Source organism: Neolamprologus multifasciatus, chromosome 3 (assembly GCF_963576455.1).
Source record: "Neolamprologus multifasciatus chromosome 3, fNeoMul1.2, whole genome shotgun sequence".
In the NCBI taxonomy this organism is placed as follows: Eukaryota; Metazoa; Chordata; class Actinopteri; order Cichliformes; family Cichlidae; genus Neolamprologus; species Neolamprologus multifasciatus.
Genome location: NC_140441.1, coordinates 42961212 through 42983178, shown reverse-complemented (window position 1 = coordinate 42983178; position 21967 = coordinate 42961212). Strand labels below are relative to the sequence as shown.

The 21967-nt window shown below is 38.5% G+C and overlaps 1 protein-coding gene across 1 annotated transcript in view; it reads right to left on the bottom strand.

Annotated features, from left to right (window-relative positions):
* The window catches only part of nrxn2b (neurexin 2b), a 728828-nt gene that overhangs the window by 388034 nt on the left and 318827 nt on the right, over positions 1–21967 (bottom strand). The window contains 2 exon segments of the mRNA XM_085143691.1: positions 6100–6261; positions 13731–13754. Coding sequence (XP_084999817.1) covers positions 6100–6261; positions 13731–13754 — 186 coding nt within the window.

The window sequence follows — 21967 nt, the reverse complement described above, 5'->3', positions numbered from 1 at the left end:
TATGGAGAGCAAAATATTTAAAGTTAAAGTTTATTTTTTTTAAGTTTATTTATTCTGGAATTATATTCCTGTCTGTATTCACATTTATGTTTAAAAAAGATTGTTTTGGTGTGTTCAATAAATGTTTATCTTGTTTGGCCCATGACCTAAAGTGTGCCTTGAGGTTTGGCCCCCTGTGCAATTGAGTTTGACACCCCTGCCTTATAGAGTCTGCAGTCAGACAGGGTCAGGTGTAGGGGTGGGCGATATAAACGATATACAATAGAAACGATATAAATTTGGACAACGATAGAGATTTTGACTATATCGCTCTATCGTGATAGCGCACGTTGATGATATCATCGAAAGCATCGCAGCGGCTAAAATCATTATCACCTGCAAATTATGGCGGGCTACGGTCATAGCAAAGAGATGAAGCACTTTTGAAATATGGGGAAAGCCAAAAACTTCGCTTCCTCCACTTCCGTAACATTGATTCATTAATGTTGAATTCTGTCGCAGCTGTTCTAGTCCCATGTTGTTGCAGTATATTAATAACAAACCTCGTATTGTGGATGAATAATCTCAGTTGTTCTCCTGACTGATGTTTGCCCCGTGTATAGCATCCTGCTATGCGATTGCATTTGTCCCTGACCACCAGAATCCCTCACGTTAACTTTTATCGAGTGGAAAAAAAGTTGGTGTTCATCCTCCAGCTTCACTGTGCTAATGTTATGCTAACATAGCTGTGTCGCTAGCAATCACGTAGCACAACATTATATACCAGGTAGTCCAACTTCAGTAACCCTGCAAACGCCACTGCTGTTTAGTTTTCTGTCTTCATTTATGTTGGAAGTGGTAGCAGCGCTGTACGTTTTAATTAGTTTCAAAAATCTCTCAGTCAGAACATGGTATGAAATGTTTAAGTGTAAACTAGCGAGCTAACTTCCTGTTAACTTCTAACTCCGTTAAATTTAATAACTTCTGTTTTCATGAATGCCTGGATGTTAAATTTAATTGGTAACCTGGTAAAGCGGCAACGCTGATGATTTAATTAAAGATGAAAGAATTTAGACCGTTTTTAACTCTTAGTGTTCGTTTGACTTTGGGACCTGAAATGGACGGAGTTTTGGACCCAGATTACTCTGCGAAGCTCCTCACTACGGCAGCCGTAATGCTCTGACAATCCATCAAGCAGTGCGGCTTACCAAAGTTGTACTAAAACATTTTTTAACAGATTTCTGCATGCAGAAATCAGTTCAAGGTCAGTAAGCACAACCAGAATTCATACATACGTGATATATATCGTTACCGCACATGCTTCAAATTATATTGCGATATGAATTTTAGGCCATATCGCCCAGCCCTAGTCAGGTGTCTTTACAACTGCTTCTGCTCACGTTGCATCCTTATTCCTACCATCTGCCTTTCGCTCACTACTTACTGAAAACTCACTGCTATCAAAAGTTTAAAAGAAATGCATTGTTCTTACAGAAATGAAAACTGTTCCCCTTTATTTTTGATCATCACGTCAGACTTTAAAATTCACTGACTTGTGTGGCAGTGATTTGTTCTTTCTTATTCTAGCAGTGCAGCTAATGCAGGGCCAAAGCCTCCCACAGGGGTCCCTCCATTGATTTGTTTTGTTATTGAGAAACTCTTCAAATTCAAAACCCTGCAGGTCTGGAGAACAACTATTTGTTACTTTCTTCAGATACTTGGTGTTGTGGATATTTGATGAAACTATACACCGCACAGTTTGAATATGTTGGTTGATACACCATCCACTAATCACTTCTGTACTGATATCAATTAAATGGCACTTTAAAGACTTTATGTATTTATAAACTTTAGTCTCTTTGACTGTTTATTAGTTTATGAAGCATTCTGAAGTACCAGACTTTACACTAATGGCTTCTGCCTAAATAAAGAAACAAAAAAAAGGCAGCAGTACTCTATCAACTGAAAAGTGCCAGTGAATATTGACTTGTGGCAGGCAGGACATGACTTAGGGTGACGAGTGACTTTAAAAGATTCTTTTGTGGAACAAAGGTGAAGCTAAGAGGAAGCTACAGGTGAAGACATGGAGCATCAATATGAAGTTGGGAGGACAGGAAGAGAGAGCGTAAAAGAAAGTGAGGGCAAGAAGGAGGGCAAGAGCATTCATCCAGCACATGGAATCAGTCGAAGAAATCAATTTTTAATTTGGCCATCAGGATGGCAAAGCCGTTGGTGTACCAACGGAGCTACCGCGCTACACTTAATTACACAAAGCTGCCCCTGAGACAGGGAAGATGGGAGGCAGAAAGAAAGAGATGGAGAGAAACGACGAGAGAGGCAGGAAGAGTGACAAAGATGAGCACACGAGGAGAGGGTGGTGTGAAACGAGCGATAGCAAGGTCACTGTCTGCGAGAGACACAGGGTGGTGGAGGTTGCAGTGGGGAGACAGATGGTGACATATACAGAAGAGAAGAGAGGAATCTGTGGAAACAAGACTTGGGGGCTGAGGAGCAGAGAGACCTGATTTCACACCCCACCTCTCTGATTAGGAGCCTAAGGAAACACGCATCACCCTGTGTATGATCATAGCATGTGGGCGACTTTGAACACATGGAGGCGCACATACACAGAGAGCAAATAAAAACTTCACAGGGCTTCAGTGTCTCTTTTGATGCCTTTTTACTCTTCTTCTGCTGCGCTGTTCCTTTGGATTTCGACTGCCTGGAGGGTGCTGGCCGAGCGTATCAAAGGCATTTGACCACGGTGGCAGCATGAAAGCTTTGCCCTGGACCATAACACAACTGATAATCCGAGCTGTGCCACAGAACAAGCACTGCCTAACCCCCAACCACTCACTTTCTTTTTCTTTAGCTGCTACAGCTTTACCTGGTGCTCTCAGCTGCTCTCATTGCAGCTTTTCTCAATAGCTTTCTGGGTGTGGTTACTTTTCTGGCTCAGTTTAGTCTTAAAACCTTGACCTCAGCAGGAAATTACAAACCGTAAGGCTGCCAGAAAAACAGCCTAAGGCTACGTCCACACGTACCCGGGTATTTTTGAAAACGCAGATTTTTCTATGCGTTTGCACCTTTCGTCCACACGTAAACGGCGTTTTCGGTCACTGAAAACGGAGATTTCTAAAAACTCCGCCCAGGGTGGATAATTTCGAAAACTCAGTTTTTGTGTGGACGAGAAAAACGGAGAAAACGCAGAAAACGCAGCGTCAAAGGTGTGCGCCTTTTTTGACGTCACACAGTGCGCCACGTTATTGTTTCGGTGAAATTAATTTCTACAATACTATTACTGTTAATTGTACTCTCTGCAGTGTTTAAATGCTTACATATACACACACAGTTACTGTCCCTCCACACATATGACTCGGTTCTGCTTCTATGCCGCAGCTTTGTTTACTTTTTCCCACCCAGGCTTCTAGACTTCTGATTGGCCAACATTTCTACACGGTTAGGAATATATCGCCACCTGCTGATTTGGCATGTTCCTAGCAGCGTTTTCCTTCATTTCTGCGTTTACGTGTGGACGGGATTATTTGTTTTAAAAACTAAAACGGAAAATCTCCGTTTTCAAAAAAACCCGCGTACGTGTGGACGTAGCCTAAGCTTAAGCTTCTAGTAAGTTTACGTCTGGGTCATGTATCTTTCTGGCCTGTCACCAAACAGATGTTCAGCTATTGAGTCTGAAATGTATTACTTTAAGTCATAATTCTAAGAATAGCGTAAACTACACTTAAATGATTTGCTTTTCTTTTTCTCACTGGGTAAAGTTTCATTCTATCTCCAGTTTTACACTGGAGATTCAATGTAGCTTGGGGGTACAGGCAAGAAGTCCAAAAGTAAATACATAAAAAACTAACACAAGCCCCCAGATGCAAACATAGCAAGTGTACTGTGGAGTAAGATATCCAAATATCCAAAGAGTTCACGAAATAAGTAAAGTTATTTTTTGCTGTGCTTGATTACTTTAAAAAAACAAAGGTGAACATGACTACCAATATCTGATGGTTACACCACTGCCCACCTGTCTGGAACTTGCTCCCTTTTCTTTTTACAATCATCTCATCATCTCTTTGTATCTCATCTCTGTCAAAAACCTTCTAGTTATCATTAAATTACCCCCCCCCCCCCCTTACGTTGTTTTCATTGTGCAGTCCAGTCAAACAAATACTTTTTTTGTTGCTGTCACACCTTCTCTCCCTTAGCTTTAAATGGAAGATTACACAAATTAAATATCAAGTCTTAACACATCTACTCTTACTTTTCATTTCTAAAAGTTTGGTCACACTGGTTCCTTAATATCAATTTCTTTTGTTACTACTAGCTCTTACCACTATCTTTTTTTAAACATTTAGACAATTTGCCTTTCTTGTGCTTTGTCTGTACACTGATTGTAAATCCAGCCTTGTCTTGATGAGACAGAGGACTGTTAAATGCCTAGGGAAGTTTAAGACCCGCAAGGGATTCTTCTGATAGCAACCCAAATAATGAAAGTGTAATTCTACAGGGATAATTAAGTTAGAGATAGGGTGATTACTGTGCGATCCATTAAAAGTGATGGCAAAAGTAATTACTTATTCAATCAGCATGGTTTTATGAGGGAATGCGATGGCACCATGTTGCGTCGCCTCTATACAAGTCATTACATTTACAAGGGCATAGCACTTTGAGCTGTGATTGGTTCTCTTGACAGCTTGTTCAGCCATGAATTAAGACCTTGGTGAAAATAAAAGTAATTTTTATCAAAGTTGAGTTGAAATAAAAATTTTAAAAGGCAACTGTCGTCTATATATCCATCCACAAATATAAGTGGACGTGCTACAAATTGTGATCTGTCTGTGTTCTGCGGTGTTGTTAGAAAGAGAGAGGCTTCAAAGGGATTCAGGAAGCTGTATGTCTGACACCTCCTACTCTCACATATGGGAGTTATAAATGCCCAGACGGATGATTCTCCAGAGAAAGTGTCAGTCAACACAAATGTGTTTCTGTAAATATGTGTGATGATACCATGCAGCAAACTGTGTCATTTGTTCTCACTTTGTCTAAAACAATAAAAAATGCTTCTAATTCCATACTGTGGTTTTTGAGCTACCCCTCATTTCATTACATTTTGCTTCTGAGGAGCCAGACTTTGTAAGACTTGAAAAATAGTTCTTCAGGCTTTTTGAAGGTTTTTCACATTTTTCTTTGGACATTGGCTACTATTTTTAGTCCAGTCATTTTACCTAATCAAACTGGAGAAATACAAGACAAAAGAAGAACTGGTAGGTTTAAAAAAACTATCAATAGCAGACGAACAGTGTCTGAACGTCATGTCCATCAGAAATGGTCCTACGGAAAGCGTGACCAACCTGTTCTGAAGGAAGGGAGACAAGGAGAAAATGCTCAAGTACTGATGAACTGGTCTTAAAATTGTTAGCAACAGGTCATTTTAAATTTTGGTTCAAATCACTATGAATATGCACAACGGAAGTGAAGAAAGATGTACAAAAGTGTACAACAGATCTCTGCAGCCATCTGCAAAACAGATGGTGGTTCTGTCATGGTTTGGGATTACATTTCAGTCAATGGTGTGGGAGATCTCTCACAGCAAAGTACTGTTTGCCATGCAATACTATCTGGAAAGTACCTGATACATAGAGTACAGCCCTTTGACCATTGATCATTATCGAAATTCAGCAATGATTACACAATGGAACACTATCAGTCATGGACTGGCCTGTCAACACGTCACACATAATCTTGACAGTGGAACAAAAGGTAGCCAACACCCAAAGAAGAGCTTGTAAAGAAAAGCATCTGGACTTTCCTTGAAGACGTTTCACCTCTCATCCGAGAAGCTTCTTCATTTCTAAGAGCAATTGGTGGAGAGTCACAGATTTTATGGGAATGTCCCCAAGAGGGTCACGGACCACGTAATGATCCTCTACTAATCTGGGACTCTCCACCAGTTGCTCTTAGAACTGAAGAAACTTTTTGGGTGAGAGGTGAAACAGCCTCAAGGAAACTCACCTACCTCGTACCAACCTCGTACCCTACTTCGTCAAAGAAAAATGCAAATTTCAGTTGGTTTGTTCATAAGAGTTTAAATATTAAGCACTTTACACTTACGTCTTTCAGGCAGCCCATGAAGTTGTTGCTGACTGGAGATCCAGGCAGGTCTGCAGTGTTTGGACTACCTCCAATGTAGAAGAAGTCATCAGAGCCCAACATAGTGTAATCTTCCTGGGTGTAACCAGTGGTGGTCAAAATACCATCAACTGAGATGGTCACCTGGCAAAGGCATGTCCCAAAAGAGACAGAAAGGAACAGATAGAAATAGAAATATAGAGCAGGAATAGACAGAAAAAAGAAAATAATAAGAAAGGAGGGAAATTAAGAGAAATGGGAGGAAAAACAAGGAAGAAATTGGATTAAACACAGACGCTTGATTGGGTTGTACCTTAAATTGTATCGCTCAGTTGGTGGTTTTTTGGTGTTGGTCAGACTGAGGGCTTTCACTTTAGAGTGCAGTTGCTAAAGGTAAACCAATGGAACAACAGTGTGCCAAATGTCTCATCACTACCAGTGGTAGAATAACTAACCTGGTTTAGCAAACTCAGTGCAAAGGCCATAATCTATAGCCTCAAGAATTAACATTTCAGTCATGAACACTAAAAACAGCTATCTAAACCACACACTATGAATTTAAAGTTACATAAGTACAAGAACTTGACATTTTAAACAAGCACCATGTTTAAAATGTCAACTGGGCTTTCCCTGTGATTGGCATAGCTACGTTGTAACACTTCATTCACAGAGCTACCAGTAAAAATGACTTCCCTTTTTAATATTTAATTGCCTCCAGTTTCATATTTTGTGCAAGGCCATACATTCTTTGCTGAATTTTGACTGGTGACAGAAGCACCAGGTGGAACCCAGAATCAAACACACGGCTGCAAGCTAATGGTGTGAGATAATGTGTGAACCGAAGTGCAGAAATGATGCCTCCCATTTTTTGACATCTCCGGGGATCTACTAAGTTTTTTATTTTTTTAATGTGATCTATTATACTCAAATCAAGTTTTTTAATACTGATTCCCTCTTCTACTGTTTTGCTATTAATAGAACATCATTAAAAGAAATACAACAGCATGTGTGGGAACCACTCCTACAGTGTAAGACTAGTCCTTAAAACATGAGGTGAGAAAGCTGGCCAAGCAAATAATACCTGAAGAGTAAATGAAAAGAAGAAATCATATATATATATACTAGTCTGAAACGTGAAAGCATCTCTCCTCCACAAATTTTCAAGGAGTCATCACCAAAACCCTTGTATTTTTACATTATACTTATTACAATGAAGCAAATTGTAGTTGTTTATGAAAAATACTGAAATCTATCATTTACTTAATTGTATTTCATCACGACTGTATTTAGTATTGGTACGACAGCGATGATCATATACAAACACCCTGCCAAATCCTGATGTTTGATTCGGGAGAGACTTTTGCAGTTAGTGACCAATTTATGGTCTAATTATCCTAAAAGAGCTGGCCTGGGCGAAAGCAAAGCACTCCAGTCTCTGATTTAACATCTGTTATTCTGCATAAATGTACAAATGCAGCACTGCTGGGAGCCACACGCACAACCATCTGGCTTTCATTACCTTTGCATACTTCAAAGTGCCGGTAGCACTGAATTTCATCATTTCATCAAGGTCCAGCTTTACATTTGGTTCGGTTAATTGTCAAGTAAGATCTAGAAATGGTGCTTTCCTTTAGCATGTCATTTAAAATATAATCAAACGTAGTGAATTCAGTTAGCAAAAACATCAGTTATCCTCTGTGAAAACATCAACTATGTCTAAATTTATTTTAAGATACAGGTCCACAACTATAGCTGTGGCAACTGTAACCAAAAACAAACCTTAGCAACTGCACTCCAAAGATTTTATCTCCCCAGCTGAGTTCTTATCTTCTGTTTTCCTTGACATTTTTCTTTTTTTCCCGTACTTCCCTTTGTAAGAGGGCAACTCATTTTTATGTCTGCTGTTGCTACTTGGTGAGAAAGATGAATCACATTGGCCAGATGTATCTGGCATGATGAATCTGCAGTTCACAGTGCTGGTATGTTGGGGTCATCTTTGGAGATCTTGGATAGGGATTTCAACAGGAACACTTCATTTGCCCAAAGTGACAAGCAAGACCTTACTGGCTATAGAGAAGAAATGGGTGGGAGGGGAATTGTTACTATAGGCAATGTCAAACATGTTCCTACTACTGTGGTTGAACTATATAGCCATGGTATTACCGTTTCTTCAAAAAAGTAGATTGGAAATGTCATAGGGTAAAGAAATATCCCGTAAACCTTTTAAAATAAAGGGGTTGGCAAACGTGCTGAAAAACACCAATATTGGCTCTGTCTAAGCTAGGCCCATGGAAGTTTTGGGATAATATTGGGATTGTTGATGGCACATCTCAGTGAATCAGTGCACTTACTCGGATAGTGGGAAAACATCAGTGACTAGCTGCCAGACACCTATAGAGTTCCCAGCAATGTGTATGTTCTTTCTCTTCCCCTCACTTTCATCCCAGATTGAACTCCTTAATATGTTAAAAGCTTTAAACACATGTGATTTATTTAATAAACTGTCTCAAACAATCCTGTTATATTAGTGATTTATTGTTTGATCAGAGGTTTAACTTATACAGCATTAAAAGTCCCATGTAGACAATGTGTCAAAATACTAAAATACGCACATTAAAGGTTGTCCAACCCCCCCCCCCCAAAAAAAACCTCAACGTTTTCTTTGAGGTAACTTTGTTATAATTCATAAGAGTTAGTGTTTCAACCAGGATACACACTCATTCCTTTGACAAAATTACAAGCCCTTGCATCACTGGCCACACAGGAAGGAAGGAAGGAAGGGCTTGATGGTATCCGAGGTTGCAAGTTGAAATACGCCGCATGCGTTCCCATTTTAATTAATGTGCTATAAATGTATTTAGACTTTTCTTTGAATAAACGCCAAGTAAAATATTCCCATTCTATGAGACAGTCTCTGGTTGCTTTTTCTCTCTGAGAGTTGTTTCTGAATTCAAATTAGAATGAAAAAATGTAAATTTGGACATTTAACTAAACAAAGTGTGCAACACTTATAAGCATAAGTACTGATCAACTTAAAAAAGTAAACTAGACTCTGTGGATTGATCAGTCTATTTTTTAGACAAGCAGCTCCTTGTGCATTCAAAGTAACTGACCAACTTTTAATTGCAATAGTGCAATTAAAATTTGTCTTTATATGCAACGTTCTCATCAATTTCAAAATTATGCTGTTATTGGCAGCATAATGTTATTTCTTCTCCTTGGGAAAAAAATAGCATCCTGGGTGCACACAGCATATGGCCTGAATATTATTTGGTGTAATTGTGTGATCACAGTTTCTTTCTTGAAACAAAGCTTAATGTGAAAATTCCAGGAAGGAAGGATGACAAATATAAAACTGCATCAGATTAATTAGCACATTTCTAGCATTCTTCGCTGTTCTTTTCTGTGTGAACGTCATTTTTCCGGCCTTTCTCGTGTGCCTCCAACAAGCAGCACATACAGCACATAATACACAGACTTAACTCAAGCCCCAGCTGCAGCCTTTATTGGACTCTTGGTTTTACCCAGCTGCTCTCCAGATACCTGTTTAGCCCTGTACATACAGAAAACTAAGAAGACCTTGCTAAACTCTGCTGAACTGATTGCCCCAGGTATAAAAGACACAATGAAGATGTTTACAGCTGAATACACTATGAAGAGATTGGCACAGCTCTAGGGTTCAAATCATAAGAAGCAATCTATTTCACCCACTCGCATGCTGCTGAACTTGATTCTTTTAAGCTATTAACCTCTGCTTTCAGCCACTCTCTCATGTCTACTTGTTCCTGATAAATCAACATCTACCAACAGACTAGTTTTTTCTTTTTTTTTTAAATTGGACTTTAAATGTAGTCTATTCCAAACCAGATGTGGCTTCTATGGACATTTTGAGCATATTTCTAACTAATTCTATGCTACAGTCACAATAGGGAAAACAGTATTTGGAAACTGTGGCACAATCAAAAGTATTGCCACCATGTCCAATAAACTTCCAATTTGGATGACTTTGAAATGGTTCAAAGATGGGGACCAGAAATGCAGCCACAGTCAGCTGTCTGCAAAGTGACTTTGATCAAAATGACAATAACATGGCAATTAGATGGAATCAGTCTGCTATCAGTTTGTGATTGAATAGGGCCAAGTCACCAATCGTTTGCCATGTGCATACACAGAAATTCACATTAACTACTTACATTTAAAGAAAATAAGAAACAATGATTCAATACTCACCCAAAGAATAAAAATGAAAGTGAAAAAGAACATTAGAATGTGCCTAGACGATACTGGTTACATACACATGGAAGTCGTACGGTTTCCATATATAAGAAAAATAAATTTTCACTTTGTATCAGTCGTCCACGATTGCTTCATGTTCTACCTAAAATTCAACGACAGCCATAAGGCCCATTTGTCAGAGATTTCTTTCCTTTCAGTACCATCACTCCTTTAATAACCTTATCCATGCAGGGGAACATGTTTACATAGAAATGTGTCACTTACCCTTGTTGGAACAACATCTGATTACTGTCATAGGTCTTTTAAAAAAAGGAACAACGTGTTATCTTTAGGAGTTGAAACAATATATTACACAGAAACGAATTCCCACCCATGCGATGGGTTTCCATAGGTGTCTGGCAGCGAGTCAAAAGTCCTAATTGGTCGCAAGTGGAGAGAGCCCTATTTTTGAACATTAATGCTTACACTTCAATGTGCAGTTTTGACATGTAAACCCTGAAGTGACGAACTAACCTGAGTTAGTAAAGGCATGGGGGGAGGGTTGGGAAGCTTGGGGCGAGTGCCATTTGTGCAAGAGAGAGGGGTTTTAAACTGTGCGCTGAAACGAGTTAAAAGGGTTGGAGGGTGAACAAAATCGGTTAGTATTTTTGTAAGTAAGGGAAAGTCAGACACAAAAATGGTTGTTAGTACAGTTACAACAAAGGTTTTATCCAAACAGTAGATTAGTAACAATTTAGTCATAGTGAAAAAAGTATGTGAGGATTCTTTAAAAGTCCTCTGCAATTTGATTGCTCAAACCAGATCCAGATTTGGACTGAATGTGTTATTTCAAGTGACAAGGGTTTGTTTGGTTAAGAAGAAACAAAATGAATCCATACAAGCTAACAGGGTGACACACAAGCCATGCACTTAAATGAAAAAGATGACCGGAAGGATGGGCTTGGAGGAAGAATTCATTGAGACACAACACAAAAAGGTCAACTATTAAAAAAAATATATAAAATAAACCATCTGGCAAAATGCAGCAAAATGGGTGAATTTAATCGCAGGGCATCACGACACCAGACAAATGGGAAAAGGAAAAGCAAGAGAGCTTTTAGTGTTCGGGGTTTTAGACAAGAAGGCAACATAAAAAAAATGCATCAAAACACGTGTACAACAAACCGACACGTGCTGGGATACAGCAGCATTTACACCCTATAAGAATGCTGATGTGAACACTTCTAGCCAATAGAATCATGCAGACATGGTGCAGGAATACAGCCACTGGATACTCAGTTTGGAGGTGGAAGTTGGAGAAAATGGGACCGGAGTAAACAATCACAGATGGAATCCACGTACATGAGAGGGTTTTTTAAAGAATGGGAAAAACTGAGAGGGGAGAGAAGATGTTCAAATTCTGGTCAAAGTCTAGTAAAGAAAGTGTTCCAATATCAGGGAATAGCTTTTCACCAGTGTCCACGTCCTTCATGATATTGGACACAGAAACAAAAACAAAAACATCTGCTCGTGATTGCAGTTCTCATTATGCCTCTGCTACAATTTCACTACAGCTTTTCTGATGCGAGTTCAAAATTGCTTTATCACTTTTGTCAAATTTGAGCCAAGACTCAGTGAGTCACTACCAGATACAGTAGCTTTCTGCACATAACACTTTTCTTTTCCAACTCATGGGATTTGATGGATTGGCCAGATTTATTCCTTGGGGCATCAATTCTTTATTCACCAGAAAATGAAAATCTGTCTCCCCTCGTTATTTTTCCCTTATTTTTTGTTTCAGCAAGATAACGTGTGAGGTCATTATTCATTTTAGTAAGTTAATTTTGAAGTTAAAATTATATAAGAAATAAAACAAAGTATAATAAAATAAAGTAAATAAAAACAATAAGGAGAATGTGGCTAACATGTCTTATGGCCATATTGATTTTAGTAGGACAACTGATATATGTATGTATATACGTTAGCCATGATATATACATATACATATATACTCAATGCAATCTTTGTATCAAAAAACAACAACAACAAAAAGAAGATCGAAGGGGATAGGAGTCTTTTCATGCAAGGGGTGAGGGCAGTAAAGTATAAGAAATATAAGTTAGTGTTAGTGTTAATGAGGGGTCGATCGTACACAGATTTTCCCAGTCACTTCCCTTTATGTCTGCATCGATGGGCAGACAGTTTCCTTCATTGATTGGGCAAGTCCAGTGAAAGCAAGTAAGGCTGGCTCTAGCTACACACTGATGGCAGCATTACTGTTATGTACTAAGGCCTAATAGGAGTTAGTAAAATAAGATCTCAGTAAGGCTTTTGTCAGGCCGTCTTTGTTTAAGTATTTTTAAACATAAAGGTCTACGAGTTATTTCGGCAAACTTTTCCCACTTTGCTGGTTATTCAGTGTAAAACTGTCTGATCATCCCTGCACCTGTGTTCAGGGAACTAACTGTCCATGAAAACCTTTTATTACGTGCGCACATCGTCGCGTAAGAGAGGAAGACTGTTCAGGTACAAGACTGAGAACAGCCCCAGGTTGATCATAAATCAGCCTAAGGCCACTAATGGGATCAAGCCCTCATTTGAAGCCTTCTTTACAGTGAGGGCTTTGACCGATAAATCAAGAGCTGTAAATAATCTTCATGACTCTATAAACTATAAGACGGCAAACCTAGATTACAGGGCACTCAATAACATGCCAAACGAGTCTAACTGAAATACCACGGCAAAACAGTGTCTTTAGTGGCATTTCTCTCACACTTTTTAAAATATTGGGAGAAAAATGATGTAAAAACAGAAAGCGAAAAATGTATTTTTACTTCCTTTCACTGGAATGGCCAGAGTAGGCTGCTTGAAAAGTCTGCTGTGTACGTTCACTTCAAGGGTTCTTCTTGAAAAATACAAAATAAATTTAAAAAAGGGAATAGGGAATAACAAAATATAGTTTCTCATCAAAATTTCAGAATGCTAAATTGAGAAAATATCTTGCATCATGATTCTTTATTTCTTCATACGGATAGTGTTTAAAAAGAAGAACAAATGAAAAGACAAAGAAAATAAACAACAACCAAAAAAATAAAAAAATAAAATAAGAACTGATATAATTCCCTATATCTTTTCTTTTGAGCAGACCTCATTGGATGAAAACATTAAGTCTTAACAGGAAAGGGAAACTGGATGGCAATAAAAAGCGGTTAACATATATAAATACAGAGAGAGGGCTAAAATAAAAACAGAAAGGTGGAGTTTTTCCAGCTACCTTGGAATTGATGGAGGTACTTTCAGTAAAGCAAACAGAATAGAAAGAGGTAACGGAAAACCCAGGGCAAACCAAAGTGTAAGACAATTAGAATGATATCTACCATATAATGCAGTTTGTTTACCATAGCGTGTCCAATGCCTGCGTGCTTCAGGAGAAAACAGGGGGAGGAGAAAGAAAAAAAAATGACAAACCTTAAAAAAACTCAAAACATACCTAAGCCCCGAAAAAAGTGGGAAAGAAAAAAAAAACGAATCGCCTTTGATAAAATCAGGCAATTTGATTGTAAAAAGAATAGTGAAAAAGAAAATATTATTTTTTATATAGCTGTAGTAGAACATCCAAATAAAGAAATAAAGAAAGCAACTGTAAGCAACTATTTCGTTTTTAAGGGTCATTTTCAAAATAAAATTCATTAAAAAAATAAAAGGTATAAAAGGATAACAGTACATTTGTTAGTATGTAAGTCGCAAGTTAATTAGAAAAAACAACAGATGGTTTACATTCCGTGAATGACACAGTGTTAGTTGTTGAAATCATAAAAGGTAAGGGAAAAGAAAATTCACCCATGAAAGTAATCAAATTGGAAGAATTCTGAACCATGTTAGTAAGAGAGACAAGAGTTAGCAAATCAACTTCCACAGAGGGGATTTGGGCAGTTTTGATGGGGAGGTTTATTTTGAAAGCGGGAGGGAATGAGGGAAAAGTACATCAGTATTAGTATTCACTCTGGCAGACTAATCTGTTCAGTGGGCTTGTTGTTGGTAGGGTGTCGTTTTTGATGACTTGAAAAGGTGCAATTATCTATTATAAGCAAAATTCCCGCAAGTAGTCATTTAGGGCTGCTGTGATGTATGCAGGGGAAGACAAAAAAGAAATTACTCCATTGTAAAATAAAAAAAAATCTTCAATTATGGGAAAAAATACAGAATAAGCATTTAGGAAAATGGAATAAATTCAGCATATACTTAAACGAGTTAGAAAGGCTGAAGGATAGAGAGGAAGAGAAAGAAAGACAGAAAGGTTCACTGGTGGTTCTGGTGTCTGCAACAACCTGAAACAGATAGATGTTGGTTTAGTCATTTGAATCATTTCCACTGTAAAGTGGAAAGCTCGCAGTCCCTAAAAAATGAAATAGTGAGCATGGAATGATGCGTTAGTCCTTTCTGTGCATTCAGTGTCCTTCTGTCTTTAAATGTCACGTCATTGATCTTATGAAAATTTAGCATTATTTGAGGCTTTAGTTTCATGTTGTACATTAACAGAAAATTCAGTTTCTCACACCATGCATAAGGCATTAAGACTCAACCATGCAAGTGGAGCGTTAACACTTCAAAAAGGTAAATGGTGTTCTGGATTTTTTCCTCCGAACAGAGTGGACATATTGCATATTGATTTTAACATTTTAACTACTGTGAAGGATCACAGCTGACACACGCACTGGTAAAAGGAGTTTCTCTCCTCAAATCCCAGTTGTACGTTAGGTCATCAGATTTTACACAGAGTAATTAACTTGCCAGAAGCAAAATGTCAAATTAAAAGAACTATATATTTAAAAAAAGCTCCAAGTAATGCTGACGAGAAATTAAAAATAATGGAAATTTCAACCATCGTTTGTATGTGAGCCTATTATCTACAGCAGTGCTGTACACGATACAAGTGTGTCTGTGATAGATTACTGTGTATTCATGCTATCTGTGTGGGAGCTGAATGTAAGTGGTGACCATGATGAAGGTCTTTCCCATGAGGCTTACTGGCCAAACTGAAGCTTCAAGCACACCCACTCTTTGATCTGGGGTCACAATATAGTGCTGTCACCAGTCACCCACTGTGTCTAATGACTTCTCTTAATCCATTAATTAGGCAAAGGAATATTCAGTGGTGGGTGTACATTTGCATATAAGCACCACAATGAACTCTCTGAACACTGTCTCTGAACTTACAAAACATTATAGATATGATAGGAGGCTTTAAAAAATGGAGGACCTGACAGAGGTTTATTTACTTGGTGACAACGACTTAAGCTTTCAACACAGATGACCTGTGATGCAGCAAGAGAAAAGGAATTGCAAATTAAATGCAAAAGATAGCATTTGCCAGCTTTAAATCCCTCCCATGTACTTGATGTTTGAATGCTTAACTTATCTGTTGGAACTATCAGTTCTTTGACAGCCCTGTGAAAAGTCTGTCCTTCACAAAAATCAGATGATCTTGAAAATAATAGAAAATGGTTAAAATATAGGTGGTGGAATGCTTTATGAAGAGTAGTTTTCCTGAGTAGGTCTAAGTAAAGGTTTTAAAGGGACATATATAATAAAATTCACTTCATTATTTTGTTTGCTTTTTTTAACATACCTAAAACACTATCCACGTGTGTTTTTACCCCCTTGTCAGGGCGAACGTCAGCAGGGCAGCAGCTTAAAGGGAGATGCCCAGACCTTCCTCTCTCCAGCAATCACGTCTAGCTCTTCCACTAGGATGATGAGGTATTTACAAGCCATCTGAGATACATAATCTCTCTAACATATCCTGGGTTTACCCTGAGGTTTCCTCCTGCTAACCCAAGAGGCTTTTAGGAAGCATCGTAGGTACACATTTAGCCCATTTTAACTGGACGCTACTAATATGAGAGCACTTGTTTGTTTGTTTTTTTTAAAAAAACCTGTTAAAAGTTTAATTAACATTTAAAGTTTAATCAATTAAAAGTGCAAAAATACAAGTCTGAAATGCATTCAAAGTAAGAAAAGTAAAAGGAAGCTTTTTCAGCTTATCAGCTATTTTTGTCCAGAGCTAACTGAACCTCGTGCGACAATAACATAATTATAAAGTAATATTAGTACACGGGAGTAAAACTGTTTGTAGTTGTTGTTTTGTTTTCTTATATTTATTTTTTTAACTTTGTCTTAATCACTACTCACTATCATTTTTTTGTTAAGCGCTCTAGTAGATTTTCTTTGTGTGCCTGTGCTGCTCTGAGCTTTACTAGTTAAACAAAAAACATACTCGGCAAGCTAACCTGCCCAGTGTTTTCATGCAGCCTTTGAATAACACATGTTAGCTTTACATTTCCAGTTTATCAGATGCCACGGAGCAGCCCTTAGCTGTTAAAATAATCTTTCTTTTCCTCTTCTGCCCCATTTTTCTAACATCTTAATCCTGAGTAGAGTTATCTCGTACTGTTTTCTCTCCCTGGGAAATACATCATGTTTAGCTAGCAGACACACGGTGTAACAAACTGCACATATTATTTCTGTGTTTGTTAAAACCTGTTGAGTTGAGAGAAACACTGCAATTGAAATTACCATACTATGTTCCCCGCTTTATGCTTGCTCCTTTTCATTAGCGCTAGCTAGATGCTGAAATACAAGGACCTCAACTTGTAGATAAAACACAATTTTAACAGAGTATAGGTCTGTAACTGATGCATACACTAAATTAGATATTTTTTGCCTTTCTTTTTTTCTTTTTTGCATACAAAAATGTTTTTTTTTCTGTATTATTGTTACATCATTTAAGCCCATATTAGTTTGACTGAAGACTTGCAATGATGTAAATAAAAACTTCTCTCAAATGCAAAAACCCTCAAGTAAAGAGCCTGTTTTGAAATTGTTAGGAGTAAAAATAATACAGATATTTGTGAAAAAATGTAGGGAGTAAAAGTAAAAAGTCAACACACCATCTGGCATAATTTCATTCCCCCTCTCTTACCCACTGTAGGTGAGGGTAGGAATATAAATTATTTTCCCACTTCCTAATTTCTTTTCTTCTTGCATATTCATCACACTTTGTCCCACGAGGGGAAAAAAACCTACCTGCCATATGTGAAAAAGTAAAGTAATTGTTCTCTAAACTGATTACCTGGTCGTGCCGTCCCTGCCAACAAGAACTGGAGTAAATTTGTCTCACTCTTCTTTGCAGAATTGTTTTAAATCAGGCACATTTTAATCCAGATTTAATCAGACTAGGCCTCTTCAAGACTTGGTCACCAGTTTTCTGGTAGGTAGCATAATTCATGGTTCAAAGCAGGTTGCCCAGGTTCTGAAGCAGCATAGCAGCCCCCCACCATCACACTACCACCACCACATCTTTGTGTTACTGTACCAGTAAAATTACAACTTTATCTTCACTCGGCTCTCTCTTCACCACAATAGACCCTTACAACATCCACATCACTGCAGGTGCTGCAACACCATCTGCCACTCTCACACTCCAGTCTTCCACCACCGTGAATGAAACCATGACAACAACAATGTGGCTGCAAACCACCGCTGCACGATGCTTAGGTCACTGCCAGTGCAAGACAGGCTCTCTTCTTTTCCCTGTAGATCATTAACTGTGTTAAGGTTTGAAGGTGATGGTGAATTCAAAACCAGTATGAACAGCCCAGTCTGGTGAACAGATCTGTATGCGCAGGTTTTTCCTCTTGAATCTTAAAAGGGTGGTAGGTGAAACTTTAATACTGGGACAATCAGAAATTGTGGAAACAAATGGAAAAAAATCTATATTTTAGAACTGCAATGTCCTGTTTGACACTCTCTATATACATATAAATTAAGAACAAGGAAATGACATGTAAACTTTTGTACATGAATTGTACATGGAACATATGTGTGGTTTAAAAATTGGGCTGGGCTAAAAATTAAAACATAAATTGTGATATTTTAACAATTTCGTGAACATACAAAAATGGATTATAATATGCCCACTTTAGGCCAACATGGTCAACACATGCTCAGTCATGGATTAAAGATTATGACTGAGGTGGTCTGATAAAGCTTAGCATGCTGCTACAACCTTTTGAGGGTTTTTTTGTTTTGGTTTACTCAACCATTGAGCAAAAGAAAGTCTACACCGGGATTTAGAGTGGTGATATGATTTAAAAATAATAATAAATGGAAAGCACAAAATGAACACACTACCAGACTAGAAGTCAAGCGTGAAAGTCGATGTGTAGAGGCAAAACCATTGTATAGACTTTTTACAGCAGGCTTGACAACCTTAAGTACCGCTAAACTAGCGTTCCACAGTCAAGATCAATCGTGCAGAAAATTAAACTTTTGTTCTACTTTTGCTCTCATGTGGCAGACAGAATGGCAACCAGTTGGTTTTTAGGGATCTCTGTCTTGATTTTCCAACTTTGTTGCGTGTTGAGAGATTTTAGAAATGTTTGCAGCACTGCTATACGAGAAGGCTGTGGGCGCTAGTTGCAGTGGTGATAATAGCGTTACAGAAATACCTGAGCAGTTGGGATTGCCAAATATTAAAGTCGGCAAGGGATTTTGGAAAACTATAATGCAAGAGTATATAATGCAAATTTGACTCTCTTACAGTGTATTTCCTCATCTACCCATCCTATTAAACTTTCAAACCCAGCATGCCTGGAGCTCCTGCTGTGACAGTCCATTGCCCTCTCTGTAATTGACCCATCTGGGAAAACAAAGACTGTGAATGCTGATATGTGCTGATGGAGCATAAATCTCCCACTCATGTAAACAACCACAGGCCCAGACAAACAACTTTGTGTTGCATCTGTCTCAAAGGGCCCCCTGAATTGACGAATCATGTACTAAATCTGATACCGAAGTACGAAAGGTTTGGAAATGAGCTCGTGTTAATATAAACATGGTACCTACTGTCTGTGCTTTGTAGCGGTGCACTTAACAGGTGAAACAGTCGACATGTCTCTGTCACTGTGTGGAGAAAACCAACAGGATGCCAGCCAGAGTTAGCCGAGATGTAAAATGATGCCTTGTTGGTTGCTGATCTTTTACACACTCATCACGCTGGCCACTACTGAACTGTGGCCACCAGCGAATAAGCTGAATAAATATTTAATGACAAAGCTCTGCAAATGATCAATGGATAGCGCCGTGGAGCCAAGATTCCCAGGCCAGATAGATTTATCACTGTAACTGAGAAAGTTCTAAGACTGATGACCATTCCCGCACAAATTTCCAATTCAAGCCTTTCAAAATACTGAATAACAATAATATAATATTGCAATGGTCGGAATAGGTGCTGTTTGTCTTAAGCTGAAAATTTGAAGCCTGAATTAGTGGCTAGTTTTTTGGGGGGGGCAGCCATGACTGTGATCATTCATTTATATACACCTTTGTGCCCAGTTGGCTGTTTGTGCGCGTGTGGTGTATCGGGCTGTCGTCACTAACACAGACACTGCAGGTGACCCTGTCATACGGCGTGCAGCTGGGCTTCGATACAAAATAGCTCTTTCAGGTACATTTGGTTCTGCATTCATTCCAATCATGTGGCATTCAGTCAAGTCTCCATCTCTCCAAGTCTGGCTCCAAGTAATGGAAACTGGCAGACAGGCTTCAGGTGCAAATATAAATGTCACTCCAATTACAGCAGAGAGAAGTCTGCAAACAAACAGCAGGAGGGTGTGTGCTTCTGCATAGCTATGTGGGTGTAGGGAAGTATAAGTGCGTGAAAATTGTGGCAGAGCAACACAGACATGGTGTAAATTGTCGTAATTCTCTCGTTTCCCATCTCCGTCTTTCTTCTTTCTTTTCAGATCACGTTCTCATCAAAAGAGGCAAAGTTCAAGGTCAATCCACAAGTGTGATGGCTGAGAATTTAAAATCTTTAATCTTTAAAAAGATGTACTTTACAATGTTTCTTCGAACATCCGTTCCATAAAACAAAAACACTAACTGAAGTTTCATTGGACTATTTTGAGGATGCTTTTCGTCTCCAAGTTTGTGCCAAAGTTGTCGCCAGGCTTTGAAATGCCACTCAGTCTAAGAAAATGCTCACATTCTTTTTTTTTTTAGACAGATGGCTCAACTAACTAAACAAAGCATTGCAATTTAAGAATTTATAATAAAAAATGAAATGAATAGTTTACATTTATTTCTCCCTCTAACTCTTAAAATGCGTTTTGATCCAGTTTGTGAGCGCGCTGCTATAGCAGCTGAACATGAATATGCATGTTTTAGAGAGAGTAGCTCAAGCTGTTCATAATTGTTTATATTTCGTATGCACTTCTGAGCACCCTTCATAAGAATAAAATGTTGCAGCTATGCTGGAGAGAACCGAGCGCATAATGAAATGAGAAAAGGGACTTTCGAGAATGAAACTAAATGGAGAAAAAACAAATTGCAACAAAGGACATCGACTGTAAAGGTGTGAGGCTCTGCTGTTTGTCCCTGAGGATTCAAGTGAAAGGGTGTCATTTCAGAGTGAGGATTCTGCACAAATACTGAATTATAAAAAGTAGCATGGTGTTGACAACCTGGACACAAGCTGTAATAAAGACGCCAGTTTCTTCGCCAATAACTGTACGACAGACTGTGACAGGATTAGACTGTATATTATTAAAAGCTGACAGCTAAATGCAGAGCAGATAAAATCTAATTAAAATTCAGTTCAATTATATTTTATGTACGTAGTGCCAAATCACAGCAACACATTTTATAATGTAAGCTAAAGACTACAGAGGAAACCCCAACAATCAATGACCCTCTGTGAGCGAGCATTTGGTGACAGTGGGAAGGAAAAACTTCCATTAATGGGAAGTTTAATTGCATTAAAACAATGCATTGTCCAGATATGGATGCATTTGGATGCTCACAGCTGATATCTCAGTTTTCCATACAGACCCATTTTGTGTCATTCAAATATGTTCTCTACCAGTGTTTTATTGTTTCTTACAAGCCCCTCTCTCCTATTTCACTTCCTTTGTTCATGACTTATCCTTATGGCTTCGCCATAATCTCTGTTTCAATCTTTTACCAGTTTCTGTCTCACCAGTGTTTTATTACCTGTTCCCACCTGTTTGAATGTGCTAATGGTGCATAGATCTGTTTTCTGATTATAGGTCTCCGAGGCAGAGGGATGAATAAACATTAAAGTGCTGGAGCAGGTAGTGACAAATGAGGCTGATGACTGAGAGTGTGTGGAAATGCAGGCTCATATGCTAATGCAGTGGAGATGTGATGCAAATGAGTTTTCTTCCCCTCTGAAATGCACTAACTCCCCCCCCCCCCCCCCCATTGGTATCGAACAGCTGAGCTGATGTTTTAACATGAAGTGCTCGTCATTTAGGAAATGCATAGATAGGACGTGCGCTTGAGGTGTCAACCAGCATAGGGAAAGCGACACAGTAGAGAAAAAAAGAAGTAACAACGATATTTTAAAAAAAAAAAAAATCCTAAATGCACATCCTCCTACATGCACATGATGACGGTACCCCCATATCTTCTCAGCATGGCTGGAACACATTAGGAATACTTAAAATGTCATTGGCAGAAAATGGAGAGCGGATTACAGGGGTGTTAGTGTGCCATTTTGTACATCAAACAAATCCACTACCCATGCTTGTCTTGAAAAGCAATTTCTATC